Source organism: Zychaea mexicana, assembly GCF_025766255.1.
Source record: "Zychaea mexicana strain RSA 1403 chromosome Unknown BDB00scaffold_91, whole genome shotgun sequence".
Lineage (NCBI taxonomy): Eukaryota > Fungi > Mucoromycota > Mucoromycetes > Mucorales > Lichtheimiaceae > Zychaea > Zychaea mexicana.
The window spans coordinates 57,283-84,307 of NW_026516754.1; the positions used below are offsets into that span (position 1 = coordinate 57,283).

The 27,025-nt window shown below is 41.3% G+C and overlaps 1 protein-coding gene and 1 non-coding gene across 2 annotated transcripts; one reads left to right on the top strand and one right to left on the bottom strand.

The window, feature by feature from the left end:
- Positions 1-4,239: 4,239 nt before the first annotated feature.
- Positions 4,240-6,407, bottom strand: BDB00DRAFT_876551 (uncharacterized protein; the record flags this gene model as incomplete). The annotated part of the gene is made up of 6 exons (XM_053127492.1): positions 4,240-4,982; positions 5,056-5,641; positions 5,749-5,796; positions 5,911-6,060; positions 6,155-6,288; positions 6,374-6,407. 6 exons carry the CDS (start codon positions 6,405-6,407, stop codon positions 4,240-4,242), a joined length of 1,695 nt encoding a protein of 564 aa, XP_052975534.1.
- A 15,450-nt stretch (positions 6,408-21,857) lies between these two features.
- On the top strand, positions 21,858-21,930 carry BDB00DRAFT_t96. The gene has a single exon. It is a non-coding gene; the product is annotated as a tRNA-Phe (tRNA).
- The last annotated feature ends 5,095 nt before the right edge of the window (positions 21,931-27,025 follow it).

The following is a 27,025-nucleotide window of genomic DNA, read 5'->3' on the forward strand; positions in this document are numbered from 1 at the left end:
GGATATATGGGCTGTTGTTGTTGGGGGTGATGATGATGGTGATGAGTTGGTGCTGCTGCTGCTGACGATGATGATGACGATGTTGGTGCTGGTGCTGCTGACGACGACGACGAAGATGATGATGGCACTGGTGCTGCTGATAGCAGTGCCACAGTTGCTGTCATGGTGGATGGGAGGGAGGAGGACGAGGACGGGAGCGAAACCAAGCCCCAACCTTCCTGCTGCTGTTGTTGTTGCTGCTGCTGACCTGCCAAGTTGAGCGTGACGCTCAAGGACGCTTGTCCGCTGGCGATACGGTCCCAATGCTGTACAATATCTCCTATACGACTCATGTTTGGTACAAGCTACGCAAGTGCTTCTAGAGTGGGTATGGCGTTAGAGAAAGATTGTACAATGCGATTGGTGTCTTGTTGCTGAGCAGCGATTTGTTGTTGCAAGATGGCAAGTCTATTTTCAATGATCGGCACGGCACGTTGAAGTAACAGATCAGTGGGCTCTTCGTTGTTTTCAAGTGCATGATTCAAGTTACTATTTTAAAAGGATAATTAGTATATAAACGAAAGACTGTAGTCCACCAGCACATACCGTTCAAATTCAAGATACAAAGGATCTTGCTACAAATGATGACCTGGACAGCGCTTTTTCATCAAAACCGAATCTTGCAAAAATACAACACGCAACTGCACAAGAAGAAGCAAAAACGAATCAGCCATGCACGAGTCCTCCACTTGTTTGGCATCCAGCAACGCCCGCCACCGATCGACTTCAGGAAAAACCTTCTTACAAAGCTCAAGGGGTGGTGTAACAGCAGCACGAGGTAAGTAGAATTGGCCAGCCTCTCTAGTGGATCCTGCCATGGTCCACATGATATCACGAGGCAAATTGGTTAGATAACTGGTCGATAAAGCAGAATTATTCCAACGACCTAATCGCCGGATAGACTCTTCACTCGTTCCAGATATCTCTGCCGTGCGTGCTGACGAACCCCTCATAGCATGAGTGACCGCTTCACTATGAATGCCGACTGACTTGAATGCTTCTAAAGTACACTCGCGATGACGATCATATGTAATGGACTGCGTGTTGCGATCTCTGCCTCTGATGAGCTTGATGTCGAACCAATCTCGATTGCTTTGGAAACAAGGAATGCCTCACCAGCAACGTGCCACCGATGAAAGAGATAAAAGGAAAGCATCATCAAAGGACAGATAACAACATTGGCGTTACGCATCGCAGCAGCAAACTCCACACGGCCCTCTTGGTTTGCTTTTCCTTGCTTAAGCACCATCACCAACGCATGACATTCAGTGACACCCTTGCGCTCAAGAAGTAATGTTTGTAGATCGGCAAGTTCCATCATACGAATGCTTTCGCCCCATAGAAGTCCATAGTGTTGCAGAAGAAAAGCAGTGCAATTTCGCAGTCCTTGTTGCTTGTTGGTGGCCAGAAAATGATCTACAATACGCTCCATCTCAGCTGATGTCGAATAACCATATGCTGTCGTACGCATGCCTCTGTCTTCGTAGTTTTGTCGACTAAGCTCGTTTTCCACACATTTCAAATGATCAACCAGTGCATGAACAAGCGGGCCACGCAGATGCGGACGATTGAAGCAAGGTTCTGTTTTGGCTTGTTCAAAATGGAGATCGACAATGGAAGTAATGTATTATTTAACGGTAGCAAGCTTGACTTTGGGGGCGGGGGCATCAGGCACAACAGGTTGCTCAACAGTATAACCCGGAGCATCGCGTACAGGTAGAGCAGCAGATGATGACGACGAGGATGATGGCATAACGGCGGTGGTGGGCGAGAGAACAGCAGCAGACGAGGATGATGGCATGGTGGTGGTGGTGGTACGTATGGCAGGAGCAGGTGACGAGGCGGGCGACAGCACAGAACTCTCTGGCTCTTTTCTCTTTCTTCCAGGTTTACGCTTCTCTCTGAAGACGACCTAAAAAGAACACAATTGTAAGACATGCGTATATATATAGATTGTGAACAGATATGTGGCTAACCTCTTCTACAAGAAAAAGATGAAGCTTTCTGTCGTCGATCAACTGGTTAGTGTGATCATTTAGACAGCATCTTCGGCACCACTCGTGAAATTCTTCCTGCCTAGGAGAATACGATCTAACTGTATTCTGCAGACGGCTTCCTCGTGCTTATTTGTATGTAGCTTGGGCAGCAGATTCAGCAGCAGCTTGATACTCCATTTGCGAGCTCATGAAAGAAGTATACTGTGGTAGAGGGGGAGGGATAGGGAGAGAAAGAGGATGTGGTGAGGCACCATTACTCGCCACCACACAGCCCAGGTAATTAGCCAAACGGGCGGTGCTTCTCCTAGCGGGAGTAACAGTGCTACCACAACCTCTGCTCATGTTGTTAAGATAGTGAACGATTTAATAAGGAATGGAAATGAGATGAAGGAAACGGAATCTGACAGATGTGCCTGATAAAAGAAAAGTGGCGAAGCTTTTAAAATTCTTTTTTTTTTCCTGGATATCAAGATTGGGTCCCCGCTATGCTGTGGACCTGAGTCCGGACTTGCACTAAACACAAAATGATATTGCCAAAATATCAAAGTTAAAATTTAAAAAAAAAAAAATTATTAACAATTTATATTATAAAGTATAAGTTTTTAATTCTTTTTAAATATGAATATTATATATTTTAATTATAACAAAAACTTTAACGTAAAAAAATTATTAACACAAAATTCAAAAATATTACATTAATATAAATATCTTTAAATTTCTAGAAATCCTTTTGATACCAACTTGTCCCCCTGGTTGAGTTTGAAAAAAAGTGGAGGTTGGTGGCTAAGTAGGAGAAAAGAGTGATTTGTGGGGGGCATTTATGCTGGCAGAAGGGAGACAATGAAAACCAAAGATCTTCTTTCTTTTTTCATTGCATCAGTACATCCCTCATGGTAAACCAACAGCAGAGGGTAACCTTTAGTGTTATGATTTTAGTGAAATTATAAATATGTAAAAAATTATAAGTAATATAATTTTTAAATGTTTATAATAAATCATGAAATTAGTTTTTGTAATTAAAAAAATAATTTCTTAAACACTATAAGATCTCAACCAATAGGGTTAATCTCAACCATTATGTTTAAAACACTCTAAGTGGCGCAACGGTAGTGAGCAAGTCCCTCCTTTAGGCAAGGAAAACTTGGACGCAGCCTAACTTGACTGTGAAAGGAATAACCAAAATTAATTTACTGTTTACAGTAAAATTAATTGTTATGGATTGAGCCTCTGGTAGTGGTAATATTGTGGGGTGTCAACATTACATCAACACCACCATAGGGGTGCTTCCTTTTTAAATATAAATTATAAGAGAAAATATATTTTCCTTATAATTATATTTATCCTAATATAAAATAATGAAACATTTACAGCGTTTTGCGTTTGAAACTATAAAATTTCTAGGGGGTGTAATATAGAGATGAACACCGGTGCGAAATACTGTATTTGATTGGTTGGAGAATAGAAATGATTCGTGATAAACAGACTCTCCCTGGTGAGAAATTAAGGGCGTCTAATGGCTCACTTCCTTTTTTTCCATGGGCGATGGATGCTGTCTAAGAACGCATCAGGCTTATTTTCATAGTATGAATCAATCTTATATTCATCACAACAAAATTTTATTAAACAGAGGTCTTGCCTCACAGCTAACTTCCTTTTCCCTGTGGGCGACGGAGGGCATTCAACAGCGCACCGCGCTTGCTTCCCCGACACCAATCGAGCTTTTTCATCCATAACAACAAGACATTCAATGAACAGCGTGACATGTTCCACTAGTACGCAGCCAATTTTTAGAGCTTCAAAATCTATTTTGTGACAAGGCTTTCTGAATCTACAGTGGATCAATTCCTTCCTTCATCTCATTCTTTTTTTTTTCGTCCAACAGGTAAACTCGCATTGCTGGCCATACCAGCTGTACTGCCATAGTTCAAGCGTGAAGACTGAAAATTCTAGCAAGTGCATTTTTGCCACAGGTATCTAGACTCTTCAAAGGGCATCATTTTTTACTTGAATATAATATTTATTGCACAGAGAAAAAAAAGTTTGGCATAAGTATAACTAGTGTAGAAGGACAGGTGCATAGTGAAAGAGTGGAATGGAAAAAAATAAGTTGACATAGGTACGACTAGCGTGCATGAAGAAAGAAGTGGAAAAGGAGGGCATAAAAAAGGAGTGTAATGGGTACAGAAAAAACATAATAGCATTCCTACTGGATTTGCTCTTTTGCTAAGCAGCGATCGATATACGACTTGGCTACGCTCACCCAACGAATACATTCTGCAGCTGTGATCGTCTCCGCGGCTTCCTTAATACGGCTTGCCAAGCTATCTTCATCCGTCAAAGGCGTTCGTCGTATGCGCGATTGGATGGCCTCCCAACATGGACGGCACGGGTCAAGGAACGTAGAATTGTTGGGCATGTAAAGTGGGAAATGGCCTGCATTCCGTACCGCGTTCACAAACGGCCTTTCCCGGAACAAGTGTCTGTTTGCCATGACAACACCGCATCGAAACTCGCCTTGACTGATGGTTTTGAAAACCTCACTGGCAAACTGGATTAAGTGGTCCGGAGCAGTGCCTTTTGCCTTGCCGACCTTCTCCATCTGTCGCTGCTTCCTTTGAGCTTCAGCCACCATTGCCTCTTGGGAAACGGCCAGAACACCCCCTGCAGTGAGGCACAAGAAGATGTTCAAATCGTAGGATTTGGCCTCAGCCCTTGTTGTGCGTGCTTCAACGACCAAGGTCTCCGACATGACAACCGCTCCTTCGCTGATGAACATGCAGCCTTCGATGTAGTCTAGACTACGGGACATCAGCTCACCGGCAAACTTGCTACGACTTTCCAGAATATCGCCGGTGGCGGTGTAGGGAGGGACTGGTGGTAGTACAAGCGTGAATGCAACTGTTTGCTGGATTCGCTCCTTGACAGTTTTTTGACTAATTTTTAAACCTTTTAAATTTGTAGTATTAGTATGATAAAACGAGTATTCAAGTCATGTTGCATGTTGTTATAAATAGCTCACCTTCTAGTTGCTGGCACAGATCATCCTGCGCATCCTTGACTTTTACGACGTTCGCATTTTGGTCAGCTACGCTTTTGACGTAGAAATCCACGATTTGCCTTTGTTCGTCGGTGAGGTCGATCTTGCGCGGTCTCTTTATCTGGTTCTTGGCCTTATAACCTGGAGTCACACTGCTGTCTTCTTTGTGTTGCTTGTACAACTGATGGGCGCGCGAATTACTGATGTTGGTCAATTCGGCTGCTTTTCGCACGGACAGCTTCTTATACTCCACCAAACCGATCATCTTTGCCACCTGATGAGGAGTATACTTGATCAACGTCCACACGTGGTCAGCCGGTGCAATAGGTTCGAACGTTAAATCGTAGTCGTCGCTATTATCGCTGCGTGAGATGTCGTCAACAGCCATGGTGTTTTGGCCATTGCCATTGGTGCGGTCAATATCAATAGCGATATTTTGTGCATCGTCACCAGAGGTCGAGGTGGTAGCACTGGTTTCGCGCAGATAGGTGTTTTTGCTGACTTCGTAGTAGTAGTAGAAAGTGGTAGAGATCATGTTTAATGGAATGGGATGCTGTTGATAGATTGTCTTAGTATATCAATAAAATCTACTGCGTTTATATATGTTCTGGAAACGTGTTTGCGTATACATCATGAATATTGTGCTCATAGAGCGCATCTATCATTGAGATCTACATATTGATAGAGTGTCCGTGCTCTACTGTACAGCTTGATACCACGGTTCTACGTCACAAAGTCTACGATTATAGTAAGCACATTATTCCATGCAAAAAAAGAATTAAACAAGTTTTGGCATCACAGATATTAAGTGCAGATTTTATTAAAAACTAAAATTACGCGGATTGGATAAATGTAAATTTTGAAATCGAACAGAAATAGCTGCATCGCTGTCATGCTCTGGGAAATTTTGTTGTTGTTGGTGCCGATATTGCTGCTCAAGCTCCAAAAGGAACCTGTGCCGTCTGTGCCATGTCCAATGCACCGTGGCTGTGGACACTTTAATGTATTCGGCTATGCTTTTCATTGTGTGCCCAGCCTGATACAAATGTATCATCGTTCCCCTTTCTTCCAAAGAGATTACCCTGCGACGGCGGTGTGGAGTACCCAGGGGCGCTTGTTGCGTTTCTGGTAGGCGGCCTGTGTAGTCGAACCTTCGGCGGGCATCCCAATCATCGAGAACACCCGGGTTGTCCCGCATATACTCCTCACGGAGCTCTAGGTATCCTTATTAATAAATGCAGTTAATATCACCTGGCTAATTAGAGTAATAACAAAAGTATATGTAGCGCTACAATCATACTCTGCATAGTTGGGTCGTTCAATATGCGTTCCATGATACGTTTACTGGTTACTTGACGGTAGGTAATGACGAAGATTATGTTGATGATATATAGCGACAAAGAAATAAGCGTATGGATAATGTAAAACATTTAACGGGCTTGAATGATCAAATTTGCCGGATTTTTATATCGAAATTGCATAAAACACGGCAAGATTCCTTAATGCGAGGTTCCTTAATATATTGCGAGCTGACGATGCGACATCAGAAACAGCGCTAACGGACACTCTGTACTACTAATGAGAAGCTTACAAGGGCATTGTCTGTACGACGATACGTGTGGTTGCGCCTCATACTGTGCATAGGAGAGATCGATGATTTCGTCAAAAGGAAATTGGATAGCAGATAGTATAACAAAAAAAAATAATAGGTATGTAGTTATGTAAAAATGTTATCTGAAATCATATTAAACTGTATGCAGTAAATACTCGTCGCATGGTCGATCCATCTGTTATGATCGATAAAGAAGTTTTCTGGTTATGTACGTTCTCCTTGAATGGTGGCTACTGTATTGGCATCAGTCGAATATGAAGTTGGTTTTGTTATCCATGATACAGCAGCGAATGTATTGGAGCACTATCTAATTTAATATTATTGAGCTTAAAATAGCTATTAGGTCGGAAAGATACATGCAACCATGGTCTTCTGTTATTATAACATGCTGTCAAAACGAATTACAGCAGCAAAGCTCCATGTGGTACTCTGTTGTGTGCTACGAAACAAATCAGGGAACTAGATCGTATAGAAAACTCCATGCAGCCCAAAAAACATTGAGCTAATCTAAAAGGGGCTAAATGGAGTAAGAATAGCTATAGAATGAGCGAGCATAACGTTGAATGAATGCAAAAAACACGACGATGTAATAGATATAACGAATAACCATAATAATAGAAGCATACATGATCGATGGAACAAGCATCATAATAGTAGTAAAGCGAACGTAGTAAGCAAATAAAACAAACAAAACGAACGTGGCAAGCAAATCTAACAAATGAAACGAACATGGCAAGCAAATCTAACGAATGGAACGAACGTGGCGAGCAAATCTAACGAATGAAACGAACGTGGCGAGCAAATCTAACAAATGAAACGAACGTGGCAAGCAAATCTAACGAATGAAACGAACGTGGCGAGCAAATCTAACAAATGAAACGAACGTGACAAGCAAATCTAACAAATGAAACGAACGTGGCGAGCAAATCCAACAAATGAAACGAATATGGCAAGCAAATCTAACGAATGATATGAATGTGGCGAGCAAATCTAACGAATGAAACGAACGTGGCGAGCAAATCTAACAAATGAAACGAATATGGCTAGTAAATCTAACGAATGAAAAGAACGTGGCGAGCAAATCTAACGAATGAAACGAACGTGGCGAGCAAATCTAACAAATGAAACGAACGTGGCAAGCAAATCTAACGAATGAAACGAATGTGGCGAGCAAATCTAACAAATGAAACGAACGTGGCAAGCAAATCTAACAAATGAAACGAACGTGGCAAGCAAATCTAACAAATGAAACGAACATGGCAAGCAAATTTAACGAATGAAACGAACGTGGCGAGCAAATCTAACAAATGAAACGAACGTGGCAAGCAAATCTAACGAATGAAACGAACGTGGCAAGCAAATCTAACAAATGAAACGAACGTGGCAAGCAAATCTAACGAATGAAACGAACGTGGCAAGCAAATCTAACAAATGAAACGAACGTGGCAAACAAATCTAACGAATGAAACGAACGTGGCGAGCAAATCTAACAAATGAAACGAACGTGGCAAGCAAATCTAACGAATGATATGAATGTGGCGAGCGAATCTAACGAATTTAATGATCATGGCAAGCAAGCATTACAAAATGTAACATACACAGGGGGCAAAAATAGCTAATGAAACGCAATAGTAAAAGGAGAGAATGAAGCTAACAAATGCAATAAAGTGTTTAGCAAATAATTAAAAAGTGAAATGAATAGAACTAATGCGTGATCCAATATATTAAACGAGTGAGCACATATATCAAAACGAATGCAACAGATAGTCTGTACAGATAGTCTATTTTAGGAAAAGAATGAACTTAACTAACAGATGTATGAACCATTCGTACAGAGCGAATAAATTAATAAAACGAAATCATTGATCCGACAAAAATAATGCATAAATGGTGCGCCATGCAAAGATTATAACACGCGATTATATGTATACTAGCAGAAAATCTATTATGCAAACAATTCAAATCTCCTTTACAGGAGCAGGACTATCGTTTTGCACGGAGAAATTAACCTAAAAGGGAAACAAAAAAAATGAACAGAACAGAGAGACAAGAATAAGCTTTTTTAATAGATACACATATCGAAATAAATCGCCATATTGGACGTACTGGCATATAAAATTATAGTTCAAATGCATTCTAAGTAAGCTACATAATAGCCATACAGTTGCATAGAGCGAACTGGCACAGAAAGAACACATACAAAAAAGGAGAAGTGAACAGTCCACTAGTGACTGACATTTGCCAAAAGAAAGGTATACTGATGACAAGAGAGTAATAAATAGAATCTGCTCAACGAGCATATCAATCGTATGTAAATGGTTTTTGAGATGCAATAGCACGCGTGTATCAAATCATGAAAATCTTAAGGTAACAAAAACAGTATGGCATAGACAGTGTATGTAGCAAATCTATCACCCCCTTTTTCATACCATCTGAGCACCCCCTTTGATTGATGATCTGTTTATATTTTATGGCTTCCATCTTAATCTTATTTTTTATGTTGTACATATCTCTATTATCCATAGTTGTAAAAGTCTTCCAGAAATTTTTAGACTCATATTTAACGACCATGTCTGTGCGCATGTAGCACTTGCAGCACAACGCTGCTTGTGCCACCCATGTATATAATTGTGATCAATACCCATATACTATTTATGATTTTCCCTCTATCAAATACGCTGTTGTATTTTTAGATTGAGTGTGTATGTGCTCTAATAGCACTGTAACAAAATATATTCATCCAATTATTCTCATTGTTACTAGTGGCAACAAATTAAGATAGTGATCATGAAATGATACGAACGTGATTCTATTACTGCAGATGAACTACTACATAGAAGTTCAATTTTGCTGCAAGTGACTGGTAGGTGCATACCATATACACATTACTGGCTTATTTACATGGCCAATGCTATGTTCTTGGCCAAAGTGCCTTGCACTTTTTATGGTTGATATATATAGTCTCTCTTTTTCTCATTTGAACATACACAACTCTTCACTTCTATCTATTTTTCTAAACAACTCGTTATCGTTAGTATTAAGGATCACAACATGCAACAAGAACAACCTGCTACCGTCGCTACTGATTCACAGTCTACTATCACCATGTATCACTATCAACCAGATGGTGATTACTACGTGCGCGACGGCCCAGAAACTGAGGCAGATTCATGTGTTCGTACCGTGTACAGGATGACTGTTGTCCCTGAGGATGGTGACGCAGGCGAAGCTGGTAACATGGACATCGATGAAGCACCAACACTCGACGACGATATCATCATGACTTCAGAGCCAGTCAACTATACATGGACGCGTTATAAATATTCTGCACGCCAAGTCGGTCAACTCGTCAATCTCCATATCGACCGAGGTGATCCGGTTCGTACAGCTGCTGCAAAGGCTGGTATTGTACAAGCGTCGGCATACAACATCATAAAGGAAGCAGCAAACGACAGAAAGGTGCTCCCTGGATATCTACCAGCAACCGATGTTAAACGAGGAAACAACAAGAAGCTGAACGGCCTACATTCCGCTTTTATCAAAGCCAAGATTGACCAGTGTCCCACTATAGCTGTGAAGGACGTGCATGAAAAACTATACAGTACTTTTAAAGGTTTGTTAGCAAAATATCAACAGAATGTATAAGTAAACTTGTTGCATAGTCTACATCGCTAAAATTATATTGAAGATCTTACTATTAGTGAAAGTGCTGTATATCGGCATATTACAGAAAAACTCAAATACTCCTTGAAGCGCACTAAAAGAATACCTGCCGACCGTAATTCCACCAGGGGCCTTGACGAGCGAGCTGCCTTTGTTGCTGACCTAAAAACCCAGGAAATCGCTTATAGTACAAATTGTGTCTTCATTGACGAGTGTGGGTTCTCGAAGGCATACGCACGTCCTTCAGCTTGGTCAAAGATAGGCACTCCAGCAGCTGTTACTGTCCCAGCACTGCGATCCATCAACGTCAGTATTATTGGCGCTATGTCGAGCAAAGGCGTTATATTGCTTTCAAGGCATGCACCACCAGAAGAATACAAGCAAACGACACCAGAGTCATCTCGTAAACGGAAAAGAACGGCCCATGGTACAACACGCGATCATTTTTTGGATTTCATTAACGATTTGGTGGACATTCTGGAGGAGTTGGGCTTTCGAAACATGTGCCTAGTTATGGACAACGCAAGGATCCACAAGTGGGACAAGATCGAAGAAGCAATCGAAAGAGGCGGTCATCGCATAATTTTTGTCCCTGCATATTCACCATTTTTAAATCCCATCGAAGAATGCTGGTCAAAGATCAAGGGCCATGTTACAAAAAAACCGCTGACAACTGAAGATGACCTTATTGGACGAATCGAAAAAGCAGCATTTACAGTGACCGAAACCGATTGCCAACACTGGGTCGATCACTCGCAATCCTACTTTCCTGCATGCCTAGCAAAGCAGCCTATTATATAGGTATAGCCCTGATTTTAGTTCTCTTCCTTTTACTACTTTTACTGTAATACCAATACATTTCACCCTCTAGATTATATAAAACACGTTTTGGAACAGTATAATTATGTCGTTAGAAACGATAGTGTAGCTGGACGTGGACGTTGGTTACAGTAAATCACGTTCGTATTATCACTCTTCTGCTGTAGCAAAGTTGATTCTACATATAAATCAGAGATCCTGACTCTCAGACTTCCTATCTTCCTTCCACATAATAAATTCACCGCTCAAGGTGCTACATACAGCACGCCTGCTTCGGGAAGCTTCGTACTAAAAGTGATTTTAGCTTGCTACAATGTTCGAGTAGGCCATACCAGGGAAAAATGATCTGTCCACCTATTAGAACATTTTGTACAGTGTGCAGTTGTTACAGAGCAATCACTCTCACCAGCTCATGAATAAATTCTATGATGAAATGCATTAGGTCATATACATCGCTTGTGCACTTGCTAGAATTTTCAGTCTTCACGCTTGAACTATGGCAGTACAGCTGGTATGGCCAGCAATGCGAGTTTACCTATTGGACGAAAAAAAAAAAGAATGAGATGAAGGAAGGAATTGATCCACTGTAGATTCAGAAAGCCTTGTCACAAAATAGATTTTGAAGCTTTAAAAATTGGCTGCGTACTAGTGGAACATGTCACGCTGTTCATTGAATGTCTTGTTGTTATGGATGAAAAAGCTCGATTGGTGTCGGGGAAGCAAGCGCGGTGCGCTGTTGAATGCCCTCCGTCGCCCACAGGGAAAAGGAAGTTAGCCGTGAGGCAAGACCTCTGTTTAATAAAATTTTGTTGTGATGAATATAAGATTGATTCATACTATGAAAATAAGCCTGATGCGTTCTTAGACAGCGTCCATCGCCCATGGAAAAAAAGGAAGTGAGCCATTAGACGCCCTTAATTTCTCACCAGGGAGAGTCTGTTTATCACGAATCATTTCTATTCTCCAACCAATCAAATACAGTATTTCGCACCGGTGTTCATCTCTATATTACACCCCCTAGAAATTTTATAGTTTCAAACGCAAAACGCTGTATGTTTCAATTATTTATATAGTCCCACAGTAGTAGCGAGGATAGGGTCGTGTATAGGGTGGGTGTTGGTATGTGGTATTGGTGTACCAACAACACTATACACCTTTGTTTATCAGGAGCCTCCTGAGTTTGAATAATATATAAAGTTAGCTCCCGAAGGAAGCTTTTAACCCTGAAAGGGTAACTTTATATATGGTGGCGAATGAAATGAGCTATTAATATATAAAAGAATTTTATTACACTATTAGTGTTTAGGAGAACCATTAGTAATATAACCCTTAGTGTTCTTCATTGGAATCACCCTGTGAGGTAACCGCACAGGATGTGTATTCTAACATTGCTCGGAAAAATGAGGAAATGAGGTTTGCTGAGAATTTAAATTTTTGCTGAGAATTTAAATTTTTCAGCATAACACTATTGTGTCCCTATAAGGAGGGTAACCTTTAGTATTATGATTTTAGTGAAATTATAAATATGTAAGAAATTATAAGTAATATAATTTTTAAATGTTTATAATAAATCATGAAATTAATTTTTTTAATTAAAAAAATAATTTCTTAAACACTATAAGATTCTCAACCAATCTCAACCAATCTCAACCATTTTGTTTAAAACACTCTAAGTGGTGCAACGGTAGTGAGCAAGTCCCTCCTTTAGGCAAGGAAAACTTAGACGCAGCCTAACTTGACTGTGAAAGGAATAACCAAAATTAATTTACTGTTTACAGTAAAATTAATTGTTATGGATTGAGCCTCAGCTGCGAATTCGACAAACACACTTTCGAACGTTGTTTTTCTCTTTATTATGAATAAGAAAAGCGAGAACAAAAGATTGGGATCAGTAAGATTTATTAAATTGGTGTTTGAACTAATGTTTCTCTTTTAATTCATTAAGCCCAGATTCAAAAATCTATGACAAAATGAACGCATTAACTACTAAGAAACTCTTTGTTCTTTAAATCTTAGTAAGGCGAAAAGAGGAGAACCGGTTTTATGTGTTGCAGGGAAAAAGCTATAGTGGGTTTATGCTAATTACGAATTGTTGCTTCTCTTTATATTACCACTCTTATTTTGTCACTGATGTACAACACGTCATCGATCTTACTTTTCCGCCATGGACGTTTCTACACAATACAAAACATAACGACGAACTCTTTACTTCTTTTCCAATGACTCAAGCTCGCAAAATCTACGATGATTTCCTAAGCACACACACATCAACACAACACTGTGCATCTCTTTTTTTTGCTCTTTGTACTTAAATATACAACACGACGACGACTTATCTTTTTACTCGTCATCTATGTGCATTCACTGTTATGACGATACAAGGACCACAACCTTTTATTTCTACGCACTCGTACTAAAGTAAATCACAATTTTTCCTCTATTCTTCTATGCTTATACACGTTGCTTTAGAGCCGCCCTTCTTGTTTTATTGCTCTACATATGGATAAAACATCATCATAACTATTATCATTTCTCCCTACTACGTTCAACACGCCATAGCAGCACCGGGCTTTGTTTCGCAATGTAAGATGCATAAATGTGGCAATGCCTCGATCATTTAGTATATGCAGTATGAAGGATATTGGCCTGAATAGATTGCAGGTTGGATGGAGATATGGATATACGAAGATACACTTTTTTATTGCATAGATGGGATAATAAAGAAAATCATGACAAGGAATGCTAGTATGTTTCAGTTGTCTGCATAAATTATGTACGCGTGGATCATCTGTTACTGCATGAAGTAATGCGGGAACACTAACAAACGGTGGCGATAATGTGGCTTGCCATAATAACAGGAAGATGCGACGATTTTGTAGGAGACATTAAGTTCTTTGATTTTATATCACAACAGCCTTTATTTTCACTCGCGTTTACAATTATGAGCAACCACGTTATCACCTCTCTTGACAATACTCGCTACTCCCTTGCCCACTCCACTGTACCTAGTGTTTTCGCTCTCAGAGAAGATCAACTCATTAGGGTCCCTGCTGCTCAATGGAGGGAATTCTTGAAACGCATCTCAGAATTATGCAGTTACAAATGGAACACTAAACAAAAAAACTGTGAATGGTGTTAAGGTGCTTTACAGTGAGACCTTTCACTGCCACTGTTCTGGCTCGTATGACTCCCAGCCAACAGTACGACTCGCCCAAAAAGGCAGCAAGAAATGCAGCTGTACTTAGCTCAAACCCCAATTTAATAAATCTTACTGATGCGAATCTTTTGTTCTCGCTTTTCTTGTTCATAATAAAGAGAGAAACAACGTTCGAAAGTGTGCTCGTCGAATTCGCAGCTGTTGGTTGTTATGAGGGATGTGCTGATGCAATGAAAAAAGAAAGAAGATCTTTGGTTTTCATTTTCTCCCTTCTGCCAGCATAGATGCCCCCCACAAATCATTCTTTTCTCCTACTCAGCCACCAACCTCCACTTTTGTTCAAACTCAACCGGGAGGAAATAAGGGGATGACTACAGTGGCCCTTATTTCCTGCTTGGTCAAGAAGGAGACAATCTTGTGTACGACGTGTTCTACAAGTTCCCAAAGATCGAGCTCATAGGCCAACAGCTCATCTTGGAGATGACTAGCAATACACACGTGAGCATATACGTCCGCGTTGTTTTTACTGGCGGCGAGCCCCAGCCTGGTCGCATCCTATACTTTTTTAAGCACAAGCTTTTAATCGACCAGCAAGATGTGGAACATGTCTTCGCTTTTGTTGAGTTTTTAAAGAAGAATGAGACGGATTTCGAGTCGTTCCGGTTGAGAAATCTGCCGGTCTACCACCTAGAAATCCTTTCGTACGGCAAGGATTGCATCGTCCCCGTACACAGGCACCATTCTAGTGTCACGGTCTGCCCACTTCCGTTCAATTGTAGCTGCACTCTTGTATATTTGCCTCACAAAACAAAAATTGCTTACACCTAATCGATATATAGAGATATAACATCATCAGCATCTGTCCCATCCACATCTTATTACATATTCTTTAAATCTCTCTTGAAAATAAATACCAGGTTGAGGAAGTATGCATATTAACAAGTCTTCTATATAAGAAAAAAAGTGAATAAGGGTTAGATCTGTAGATAAATAGGAAACAACATACTAGTGAGCAAAACTTTCAGATACAAGAATAAATACGTACTGAACTGATTACGTCGTTTTTCCTTCTTCATATATTAGTGCGGTGTTGTTAGTAAGAAAGTTCATCAGAAAACGTTCATTAGTATCAGTGTTTTCTACAATACAACGTTTTTGTACGGGTTGATTACTGGAGGCACAAAATTCTTATTCTGCCCCAAATTTAACTTTGGGTCCCCCCTCAAGGCCCTCAATTTTTTTGAAAGTCAGTTGGGAGAGTGTGTAAGCAGCAAAGATAGTTGTTAAAGTGTACTCGTCATCTTCTTTCCATAAGAAAAATAATTATTTCGACCGTATAAAAAGGTATGCAAAGAGAGAATGGAGAGGCAAGATCTTACTACTTCAATAGGAAAAACAAAAATGGAGGCAAAAAGGAAGTGGTGGAGGAGGAATGATAACGAACCGAGCTTACTTTCTATGAAAAGTGGTTTGTTTTAGTTTGCAGCAGCCAACACTTCTTTTTTTTTCTGGGACAGATAATCGCCGTCAAGAAGAACATAGCTCCATTTCAAACGAATGTAAAGGTACAAACGATTGCAGACGTGCTTGGAACTATTGCGCCATCGTGGTAGATGGCAGGAATGGAAAGTCAAAACTTTTTTTTTGTAAATGCGGCTGTTGTGTGTGTATGTATATATGTGTCAGGCAATTCCGTCATAAACAACCTCTTGTCTCCGTTTTTTTTCTTCAGGCACATACGATCATGATGCTGTAAACTTTTGGAATCAACGTCAACGATTACATCGCCCAACAATGGAGCAACAATGCCTTCAAATGCGAACGAAACACGAACTGAAAAGAAAACGTCACGATCACTGTGAGCAGTAAAGAACACTCGTTCCGTCCTTTTGCTCCTAAATGCACACATTGCCCAGCGCATCTAGCATTTACAGCCTTTGTCGTGACAACTCCAGACTTCAGCAATTCCAGCGATAGTAGGAGAGGTAAACGGTGAGAACTGCTGTGAGTGTGCTAATGTATGGTGGCAGCTTTCTTGCTTATGCCACTGACAGCTTGCATAACTGCTACTGACAAGTCAGTGAATCATACCTTCCACGTCAAGAATTCTGTTCGTTCATCATCATTAGAGAAGATCCAGGCAAGCGTATAGCAAGGAAAGCTGCGAGTGTATGATGGTATGTGATGGCAGCTTCAATTCGTTTTTAAAAGGATCTGGTTTTATTTTCTTCATTCGTTTACTCTACAACATAATGGCGTTTAAGGGGATCTGGTTTTATTTTCTTTATTCGTTTACTCTACAACATAATGGCGAACAAGAACGACATAAGTTTCCTAAATCAAGTAAAGATAGGAGGGTCATTTTCTAACATTCAGTAGGTATAGATCCACAGGCTATATACTTATGGACATGTCAGGATTATTTATAGGAAAAGATAAGAATTATGTTCGAACAAGTAGCAAAGCGTTAAAGTGACAGGAACCAATTGCCTAGGATTCATTGTAGTCATTGGAAATAAAAGAATCACTTGAATCATTTGTAATATAACGTGAAGGACAATGCTTACGGGAAAGAATTGTATGTCACTACCTTGACGTTGCATATAACTATATGAATACTATTACTAGTACGACATCGAGAATATGCTATTATTATAGGAACTTCGTTGTCGCCACATATATTGCTTATGTCACATCAATAAAGTAAAGTTGGTGCACACTGTAACACAATCCCTTGTTCCTGATTCCTAATCTCGCAACATCATTAAGAAACTCTCGAAATGAATAACCTTGAAACTACCACCGCCATTACCGCCATTCCTATATTGATTCCAGGAAACATTCTGAAAGTCGTCAGAAGGAGGTGCCCGTGCTTAAGTGGCAAGACGTCTTGGCAAAGCAGCCACAAGAAACGGGTGAATGCTGGGTTTACAAGGGCCAGTACTCACATGAAGACGAGCAACAAAAAAAGCAGAAGAAAGCTGAAGCTGCAGGAATAGGTAAAATGAGAGCTCAAACATAACGTAGATATAAGAAAATCTACTCACACATAGTGCGGGAGCAGTTGCCCCTACGAATAAGAGACTTCGCACGCCAACTATAGCATAGAGCATCTGCTATCGCTGTCACCGTGCAACAGTTAATACAGGCGCGAAGCATGAAGAAGAAGAAGAGAATTACAACGAAGATGGTATGCAGCGCCGCCCTGTACAGAAAAAGTCGAAGCAAGTTGGATACAAGGCGATGCTCAAGGTAACCTGCTACCTTGAGGATCCTACTAAGGCTGTTTTCGAGTATAAGGGCGCCCACAATGGTCATACACCAGGAAGTATTGAGGATGTCCAATACCTTCGTAATACACCAGAAGTCAAGGATCGAATTTTACAAGAACTGCGCAAGGGCTACAACGTTCGGGATGTCCGCGTGTACCTTCAACGTGAATATCGTGCATTGGCTAGTAGTCGCCAGGAAGCACATATTAACACTGTTGATGTGTACAATGTCTTATACCAATATCGACAAGAACTGTGTACCAAGGCTGAAGAGGACTTTGCTTCAGTTGAGGCATGGTTGGAAGATTTCCATGACCAAGGATATCATGTTTGGGTGGACACCGCCAACAGCAATACCGACTCTGCTGGATCTAATGCTAGCCATCTATCTAGTACCAACTTTGCTTTCGGGTTCCTTGCTCCATAGCAAAAGGATCTTTTGCTTGGATCAGCTAGTAGATTCATTTCTTCAGATGCAACTCACGATGTCTCCCAATATGCTGAAGTTGTCTTATACACCATGGGTGTTCGCCACCCTATTGCTGGTCGCGGCGTTCCCGTTTGCTACATGTTGACTGATGATAAATCATCATCTCCACTCGTCAACTGGTTCCATTCGTTGGCATCTATTGGTCTTGTGCCAGAGCAGTTTACGATTGATCGTGATTTTGCAGAAGACAACGCCATCACCACTATCTGGAGCACTTGTACCATTAACACTGCATTTGGCACGTAATGCGAGCTTGGATGAAAAACGTGCAATCGAAGATTGTTGGCATGCATGGTCGCTCAGTAGCCCAAGCACGAAAATACGTCTGCGATCATCTGCATGCCCTTATGTACGAAGAAAACGAAGCTGCATTCACAACGTTGTTGACTGCATTTCTTACTGAAATGGAAAACACCCAGCTGTCTTTCCATGCTTACTTTACTCGCCATTGGGTCGACAGCTTGGATGGCAAGGGATTCACAAGATGGGCAGCTTGTTACCAACCTGCAATTTTCACGAACATGAAGACGAACAACTATGTCGAATCATGGCATAATCAATTGAAGACCATGTACTTGAAACGCAAACGCGCGCATCGTCTTAACGTCTTACTTGAAGTCCTTTCGTCTGATGTTTCGTTTGATATTCTTGGTGAAATCAAGCGCCTGGTTGCCAATGTTGGCAGAATGGGGGCCCATGAGCATGCTTTGCGTAAAGAAGAGATGGAGGCTGAAAAGTTAAACCGTGTTATATTGCCTTCTAAAGTGACGGTATTGTCTGCTACAGACTATACTGTTCTTTCTTTCGTTGATGACAGCATCTGCTACAATGTAAGTACAGTTCAAGGTTTCTTCTTAACTTTTCATTCCATCACACTTACCTTACTTCCTGTGGCCCATGGTTTAAAGGTTAATGCACGCCTTGGGCAACTCACCTCCTGCTCCTGCCCAAAGTTCGCCAAATCACTTTTTCCTTGTAAGCACATGTTCCTAGTCGAGCAGTATGTGCAAACTATAACTGTCCGACCTTCGATTGACGCCCATCAAGTCTGGATCGACAATGCCATTGCCACATCAACTCGATCCCTGCAACAACAAGAACCATCATATGAATCGCCTAAAGACAGACTCGATGATGCTGTGCAAGAGTTGTCCCAGCTGACCACAGCAATCTGACGTCTTGTAAGCATGTTTATGGTTCGAAATGGCCAGAACGATGCACTCAATGATATAATCGACCAGATCGAAAAGCTGATGGAAGATGCATCCAACATCAAAGCACTTCTAAACAACGTCCTGACCCTTCCTCCCAATTCCAACTTTCGCCGCCAAAATAATCTCTAAACATCCTTGTTTTTTTTATTTCGTTTTTCCTATAAAAATATGACATTATCCATTGTTAGTCTATAAAATACTATATCAAAACACCCGAAACACGCATATTTCGCATACACTTACAAAAGCAGTACATAAGCGAAAATGCGGCATATCCTCCTTTTTATATTATGTTACTATTGCTATTATTCTTACTTGATCAGTTTCTTTGGTACCTACATATAAAATTTTCTTGTATTATAGGATCCATCATATAGCAGCATTCTCAACTTTCTCTAGAAAGAACAATTTATTCAGACTTACTCTCAGATTCGGAATCAGTTTGGTCATGGCAAGAGTAGGCTTTCGATGACGGCAAGAAAACGTGGTCGATATTTGGGGAAGATACATCAAGAAGAAGAGCGGCATTAGTACATATTCCTAGATAATTAACAAGAAAGACTACAACCAGAAACCCACACATACTTATTAGAGCCTTCAGACTTTGATCATCGTGAACGTATTTGGCATTGGATAAAGTTAGCTGATCTGAAGGAAGCAAAGGAAGACCTGCACACCAAAACATGCACTGACTTGTCAGTAGCAGTTATGCAAGCTATCAATGGCATAAGCAAGAAAGCTGCCACCATACATTAGCACACTCACAGCAGTTCTCACCGTTTACCTCTCCCACTATCGCTGGAATTGCTGAAGTCTGGAGTTGTCACAACAAAGGCTGTAAATGCTAGATGCGCTGGGCAATGTGTGCATTTAGGAGCAAAAGGACGGAACGAGTGTTCTTTACTGCTCACAGTGATCGTGACGTTTTCTTTTCAGTTCGTGTTTCATTCGCATTTGAAGGCATTGTTGCTCCATTGTTAGGCGATGTAATCATTGACGTTGATTCCAAAAGTTTACAGCACCATGATCATATGTGCCTGAAGAAAAAAATGGAGACAAGAGTTTGTTTATGACGAAATTGCCTGACACATATATACACACACACACAATAGCCGCATTTACAGAAAAAAAGTTTTGACTTTCCATTCCTGCCATCTACCATGATGGCGCAACAGTTCCAAGCACATCTGCAATCGTTTGTACCTTTGCATTCGTTTGAAATAGAGCTATGTTCTTCTTGACGGCGATTGTCTGTCCCAGAAAAAAAAAGAAGTGTTGGCTGCTGCAAACTAAAACAAACCACTTTTCATAGAAAGTAAGCTCGGTTCGTTATCATTCCTCCTCCACCACTTCCTTTTTGCCTCCATTTTTGTTTTTCCTATTGAAGTAGTAAGATCTTGCCTCTCCATTCTCACTTTGCATACCTTTTCATACGGTCGAAATAATAATTTCTCTTATGGAAAGAAGATGACGAGTACACTTTAACAACTATCTTTGCTGCTTACACACTCTCCCAACTGACTTTCAAAAAAATTGAGGGCCTTGGGGGGGGACCTAAAGTTAAATTTGGGGCAGAATAAGTATTTTGCTGGAGGCAAGGCTGCTACAAATTCATTTGGCCAAGGTTAAAGAATGTATGTGTGTCAGAGTTGCTGTCCTTCCATTTCTACTCAATTGCTGTCTGGTTTACCTAATTTGATCAATTGAATTTTTTTTTTCGTTTGAATTAACTTGTTGTACTAGATTCTTCGAGCTTTCTAATAGTTTTGAAAGTAAAATCTGGTGAGATTAAAGTCGTGTACTTAGAAAAAAAAGTATAAAAACCGTGGAAGCAGACACAACGTAAAATAAGATGTTCATAACGAAACATTTGAAAATCTTACTATGAGCACTTTTTTAAACAGTCATTATAACAACAGTAATGCTCTATTCTTATAAAGCTGCTTTTATGAGAGAATTATCAATTAAAAATATATATAAAAGAAAACGCTCCCACCACTATTCCCTCTCCTCTACCTTTTTTGTGTCGCTCATGATCGTTAAAAAATGATTAATACTGCAATTTTTTTTAAGGGCGCAGTCTTCAGCAGAGCACCGTCATTGTATTGAGTGAATGATGTGTCGCTATGTTTAATAGATAGAGCATAATTATTGATGAAAGCATCGTTGTCATGCTCAGTAGATACTGCATATTGAATTTGGAAGAAGTATGTAGCAGAGAAGCAAGTAGCAAAGGCCAAGTTGAGCCCCGTGCATCCTGATGAGAATAATCCTACTGAAAGTAAGAAGGGGGCCGCTCCTTACAAGATGGAGAAGAGGCTGTAAATTTTTTTTTTGGATTTTTGGGGGATAAAAAGTGGGGAACCAACCCAGCTTCAAATCTTATACTATTCTTATACCAGTCTTATACCAATTTCGCTCTTATACTAGTCTTATACTATTCTTATACCAATGGTATAAGATTTACTTATACCATCTTATACACCACTTTTCCCACTGTGCAACGTCCCTTCTTGTCCCGACACGACACTCCGTTTGCTCACGACATTCTAAGCCAGCTTGAGTAGCTCAGTTGGGAGAGCGTTAGACTGAAGATCTAAAGGTCATGTGTTCAATCCACATCTCGAGCATAACATAACAATTATATATTTTGTTTAGTAGGTTTTTCCAACATTTTGTCGACTTGCTTTTGTCGTAGCAAGATTTGACGGTGACACACCGTTTCCTTTTTGGATTTTTCCCGCTCCCTTTTTGACGTATTTCATAGCCATTTCTTCTACCTGTTTCTGTTCCTTCATATTGTAACTCAATCATCCCTTCGCCGTTATTCTATAGCTACTTCTTCCTAATTCTTCCATTCACTCGCTAGAGCTCAATCCACTGTCCAACATTAGCTACAGCTATTCTTTCTATCTTCTTCTGTCGCGCAGCCGACCTTATATACATTATCCACTATATCTTGCATTCATCGTAGTATTCATCATTTTCGTATTACCTTGGACAAAACATATAAATACCCTTCCTCAGTATATACAATAAAGGATCATCTTTCAAGTCAGCTCTTATTCTTCTTTATTCTTTTGTTATCTCTCTTCTATTGGCTACGGTATTGATCCGCCAAAAAGACTTCGACACTTTTTGGTAGGTAGATCTGTAGCTATCGAGAAAGGATAAGAACAAAGGGTAATCAGAGGATAGAGGTTTGTTAAAAAGATACTTCTTATTGCTTGTGATAGTATGGCTATTTATAATTTTTTTCTAATAAAGTCCCTCAGCGCTTACTATATAATATAATTACAATGCTGTCAAATCCCACCTTCTACTTATTGCTTATGTGCTCATTTGTATGTTGTTACCGTATTTTAGTGCAATAGAATTTAGTTGCAATTGTTTGCTGTCTGGCAAAAGTATTGTGCCACCAAGACAGAATAATAAAAGGTTAGTCAATTTTACTATAATAATATCCCCTCTTCAAAATGTTAGTTATCCTTGACCAATAAAGCAATCTGTCCAGCAGCATTAAGATAGTGGCATTCAGTAGCACGAGCTGCAGTAGGAACAACCAAGGTTCACCTAGGTTCTCAGAAGCCATATGAATAGGATAGAGACGATCTGTGTAAACCTAGGAATTATAAACTTAGCTTTGGGAATCTTGAAGTTGGTAAATATCTATATCAGGCTTGATGGTAATAAGCTTGCAATATCCTTATTGTGCTGCTAAAATAAGAATTGGGTTGGCATCTCCCCACCAGTTCCCTTATTCCAGCCAAAAAAATACAAGTTGGTAGTCCCTCACAATTTTTTTAGAATTTCATGGTCAGCCACTAGAGACATTGTGCTGGGCAGCAGAGGGGCATTTCAGGGGGGAAACTTTACCAAGTACCTATATTTCTTTATAAAAACGTTTTTTCAGCTCATCTGAGAGCATTCTCTGGAGCAACAAAGAAGCCATTTTCAATTGCTGATCCTCATGAAAATGCTAGTATCATGATCTAAATTATAAGGTAATAGTATAAATAGAGGGGTGAAAAGGATAGAAAAGTGCTATTTTTTTATTTTATTCTATATCAACATCCACCTGCCTCGCTTCGCTCGGCTGAATGAGCCCCTTCGCTGCGCTCCGGGTCATTCAACGGATTGGATGTTTCCTGGGGGTTCCCCCTAGACCCCCAAGGTGGGGGGTTCCCCCCCACACCCCCCTTCTAAACCCTAACCAAAGCTCGCTTCGCGAGCTTACTTACTGCTACGCCTACCTACAACCCGAAACTCGTTCGCTTCGCTCACTGCTACAACTGCTACTACACTAAACCCTACAGAAGTTAAAGATAGCGGACTATAAGTTTTACTAATGGCAGGCATTGTGCGAAAGAAATAAGAAATCTAAAATGATATGTATACAAAAGTGAAAGTATAAGAGCAGGAAAAAGAGTGGGGAGAAAGGGCGAGGTCTAAGATGTAGCAGCAGTAGCATCGTTGTCTGTGTGTGTTTGGGTTTGAGGTGGTGATTGTTGTGGTGGGTGTAAGAGCACTTCGTGGTAAACGATGTTTGTTGTAGCAGGGACATCTGTAGTGGATAATTCTGACATATCGACAGAAATACGCAAATTATCTGGGTTGGTTGCTCGTGAAAGAGCAACATACAATTGACCATGAGCAAACACAGGCTCTTGCAAACGGATGCCAACATGGGTTAATGTCTGTCCTTGTGCTTTATGTATGGTCATGGCGAATGCGGGGCGAACAGGGAATTGGCGTCGGCAAAGGATGAATGGATATTCACCCTCTGTGGTACACATATTAATTCGAGGGAGATAGTGTTCCTCACCGTCGTGGCCTCGATCCATCCTTTTGACAACAATGCAATGATCTAAAAGAGCTGTGATGAAAACTTTGGTCCCATTGCAAAGACCTTCATCAGGATTGAGATTTCTCATAAGCACTAATGGCATTCCCACTTTAAGATCAAGAGCATGTTGCGGGATACCACTGGCACTTAAAGAGCGAAGATACTCAGGAGGATAGCTGGCGGCGGCGACGTCTGGATCGTCTGCGTCAATAATACGGTCAGTCGAAAGATACTGCCTGCTCTGGCCAGGAAAAAGCTCAAACGCACAATCATTGATCTCGTCAACGTCAACATTTTTAGCTGCTAAAATAGCACGATTGCTGAATTCTTGAGGTTGTGGATTGGGCTGACGGATCGATGGGTAAATGGCATCAATTAGCGCGACTGGATCTCTTGCATCAATGAGCCATTCTCGCGGTATTTCTATGCTCTCTCTGTGCGGAGGCCGTCCATCACCAATGGCAAGAAGTGTTTCCGCGAACGCTGCAGCAGTTGGACCTGCATTTCGGACACGCATGTTGACTGTAAGGTGCAACACCTGGACATCCGCCCAAAAAGGTGCAGACCGGATGCACTCTCCGGCAACCTCAGATCGTGTGCCTTTTTTGACAACAGGCAGCAGCTGGCGAAAGTCACCGCCAAAAACAACAACCTTTCCACCAAAGGGAACACCCTCGTACACAGGATCGACAGCACCCATGATATCACGTAATGCCTTGTCAACAGCCTGAAAATTGTACTTGCTACACATTACAGCTTCATCCCAAATAACTAAAGATGCTTGTTGTATGAGATGTGCGTGTGGACCACCAAGTCGAAGATTGCAAGTAGTAGTATCGTCTGCATTGATCGGTATTTTAAAACGGCTGTGAGCTGTGCGACCACCGGGAAGCAGAATTGCAGCAATGCCAGAGGAAGCAACAGGCAGTGCAATCTGATCTCGCGAACGAACACGACTTAACAACGTCTTGAACAGCAGTGACTTGCCGGTACCTCCAGGGCCATTGACAAAGAAAAGATGTGGCTGATTTTGGTCACCTGGTTCGTCAACTGCCTGCATTATTGTATTGAATGCATATCTTTGATTGTCGTTAAGTGTGGGGAACAATTCGTTGTGAATTCGAGTTTGCTCTTCTGTGACATACTCCCCACGTTCGACTGCTTCTAGAGCAGTGAGCTGTGGAAGAGCATCGAGTTCGGTGACAAAGTCTTGCGGTAAAGAAGGAAACTCGGAAAGGCGGTGACCTGTGGATTGTAATCGTGTTTCAATGTCGCCAAGAGTACGCTGGAATACTTGGTCCCATTGATCAGGTACCAACTCGGTCTCATTATTCGGAAGTTGAACGTGCATTTCGAAAAAGTAATCGTCGCTCAATCTTTCGCGATGATTATCCCAGAGTCTGCGTGGATCAGAAGGCGAGCAGTTTGTAAGAATATAGACGAAGAGTTCTCGAAGCGCTGCAGCTGAAGGAGAATGGATAGATGCCTCAGTCATGCAACGATCCCATTCGTCATCGGATTCCAACAAACCATGTGCGAGAGCGGCAGCTTCAAAGGATGGATGCACGACATCATTCAACGTTCTTAACGACTCAAAACTGATAGGACCACGAACAGTAAGCAAGAGCAATCGAAGCGAATACAATGCCATATTAGACGGGGACGCGAAGTAGATGCGAGAAACAACATTTTGAAAAGGTGGACGGGTGCGGCGGTTCCAGGTCTTCGTTCGCTTATCCCAAGTATAATGGCAAGGGATCTCAACGTAAAGATATTGCCGAGCCTCTTCATCTCGAGAACAGAGGTCGAAAAAAGCAGTAAGCTTTGTTCTCGATGCGTTGTTGCGTGCTGCTGCAAGACCTACACGCGAATCGTTTGCGTGGAAAGTGACAGATTGCTGGTCAGGAAGATGCAGTTCTAAGCGGGACACATAAGGATGGTGCATATGGACCTGGTATTCGAAGGTTCGCCAAATTGCCTCGCAAGGACCAATATATCGTGCGTTTTGATATTGCGTCACCTCATCTACTGCCTCGCGCTCAACATTGGCAGCAGTATTGGTATCGGCGCCAACAACAGCAGTAGTGGATCGTACTGCTTCCGGCTGCCCAGCTCTAAGTGTCTCCAACTGCGCCCTGTCTGATCCTTTTGTGATGTACTTGCACAAATACTTGATAGCGCGTGCAGAGGTACAGATCTCAACGTTGATGTGAGCATTGTACTTTTGGCATAGGTACGGGTTATAAGGAACAACATGGGAATTGTCAGCAACAAAGTTGGATCGGTGAAAGTGATGGCGACGTTGAATGTTTTCGCGTCTACGATAGATTGGATAGCCGTCTCTGCTTACGCGCGTTTCAGCAACGAATGCTTTGGGATAACCTTGCGAGCATCGTCCATCTTTCATACAAACAGCGTCCCGTTTAAGATCTCCACATGGTCCGTGTATCATCGATCTTGTGACTGTGGCGTACAGTTGAGGCTGGGTGTTAGGATCTGGCAACTCGGCGCAGACGAAACGGTCGTAGTCAGAAGGATTACGGGGACGGTCTTCATGGTGTAGGATGAGTAGGATGTGCACGTGTGGTAAGCCACGTTTTTGAAACTCAACGGTTGCAACATACCCCTCGATGCGGCCAAAGCAACTGGTTTCTTTGATGTGCGATAACATCTCAGTGATCTTCATATGGAAGACTCTCGAACAGATGTCAGGACGATCAAATGCCTGCTGACCTGGAAGGAGCTCAGCTTGAATTTCTGGCCACTGTGGATTGCAGGTGAACGTAATGAAAAGGGTTGGATTGCCTCTTTGTCGAATGATTGCAAGTCCATCCTGAAGCATCTGCTTCATGTACCGTGGGCCTCCAGTAAAAGATGAT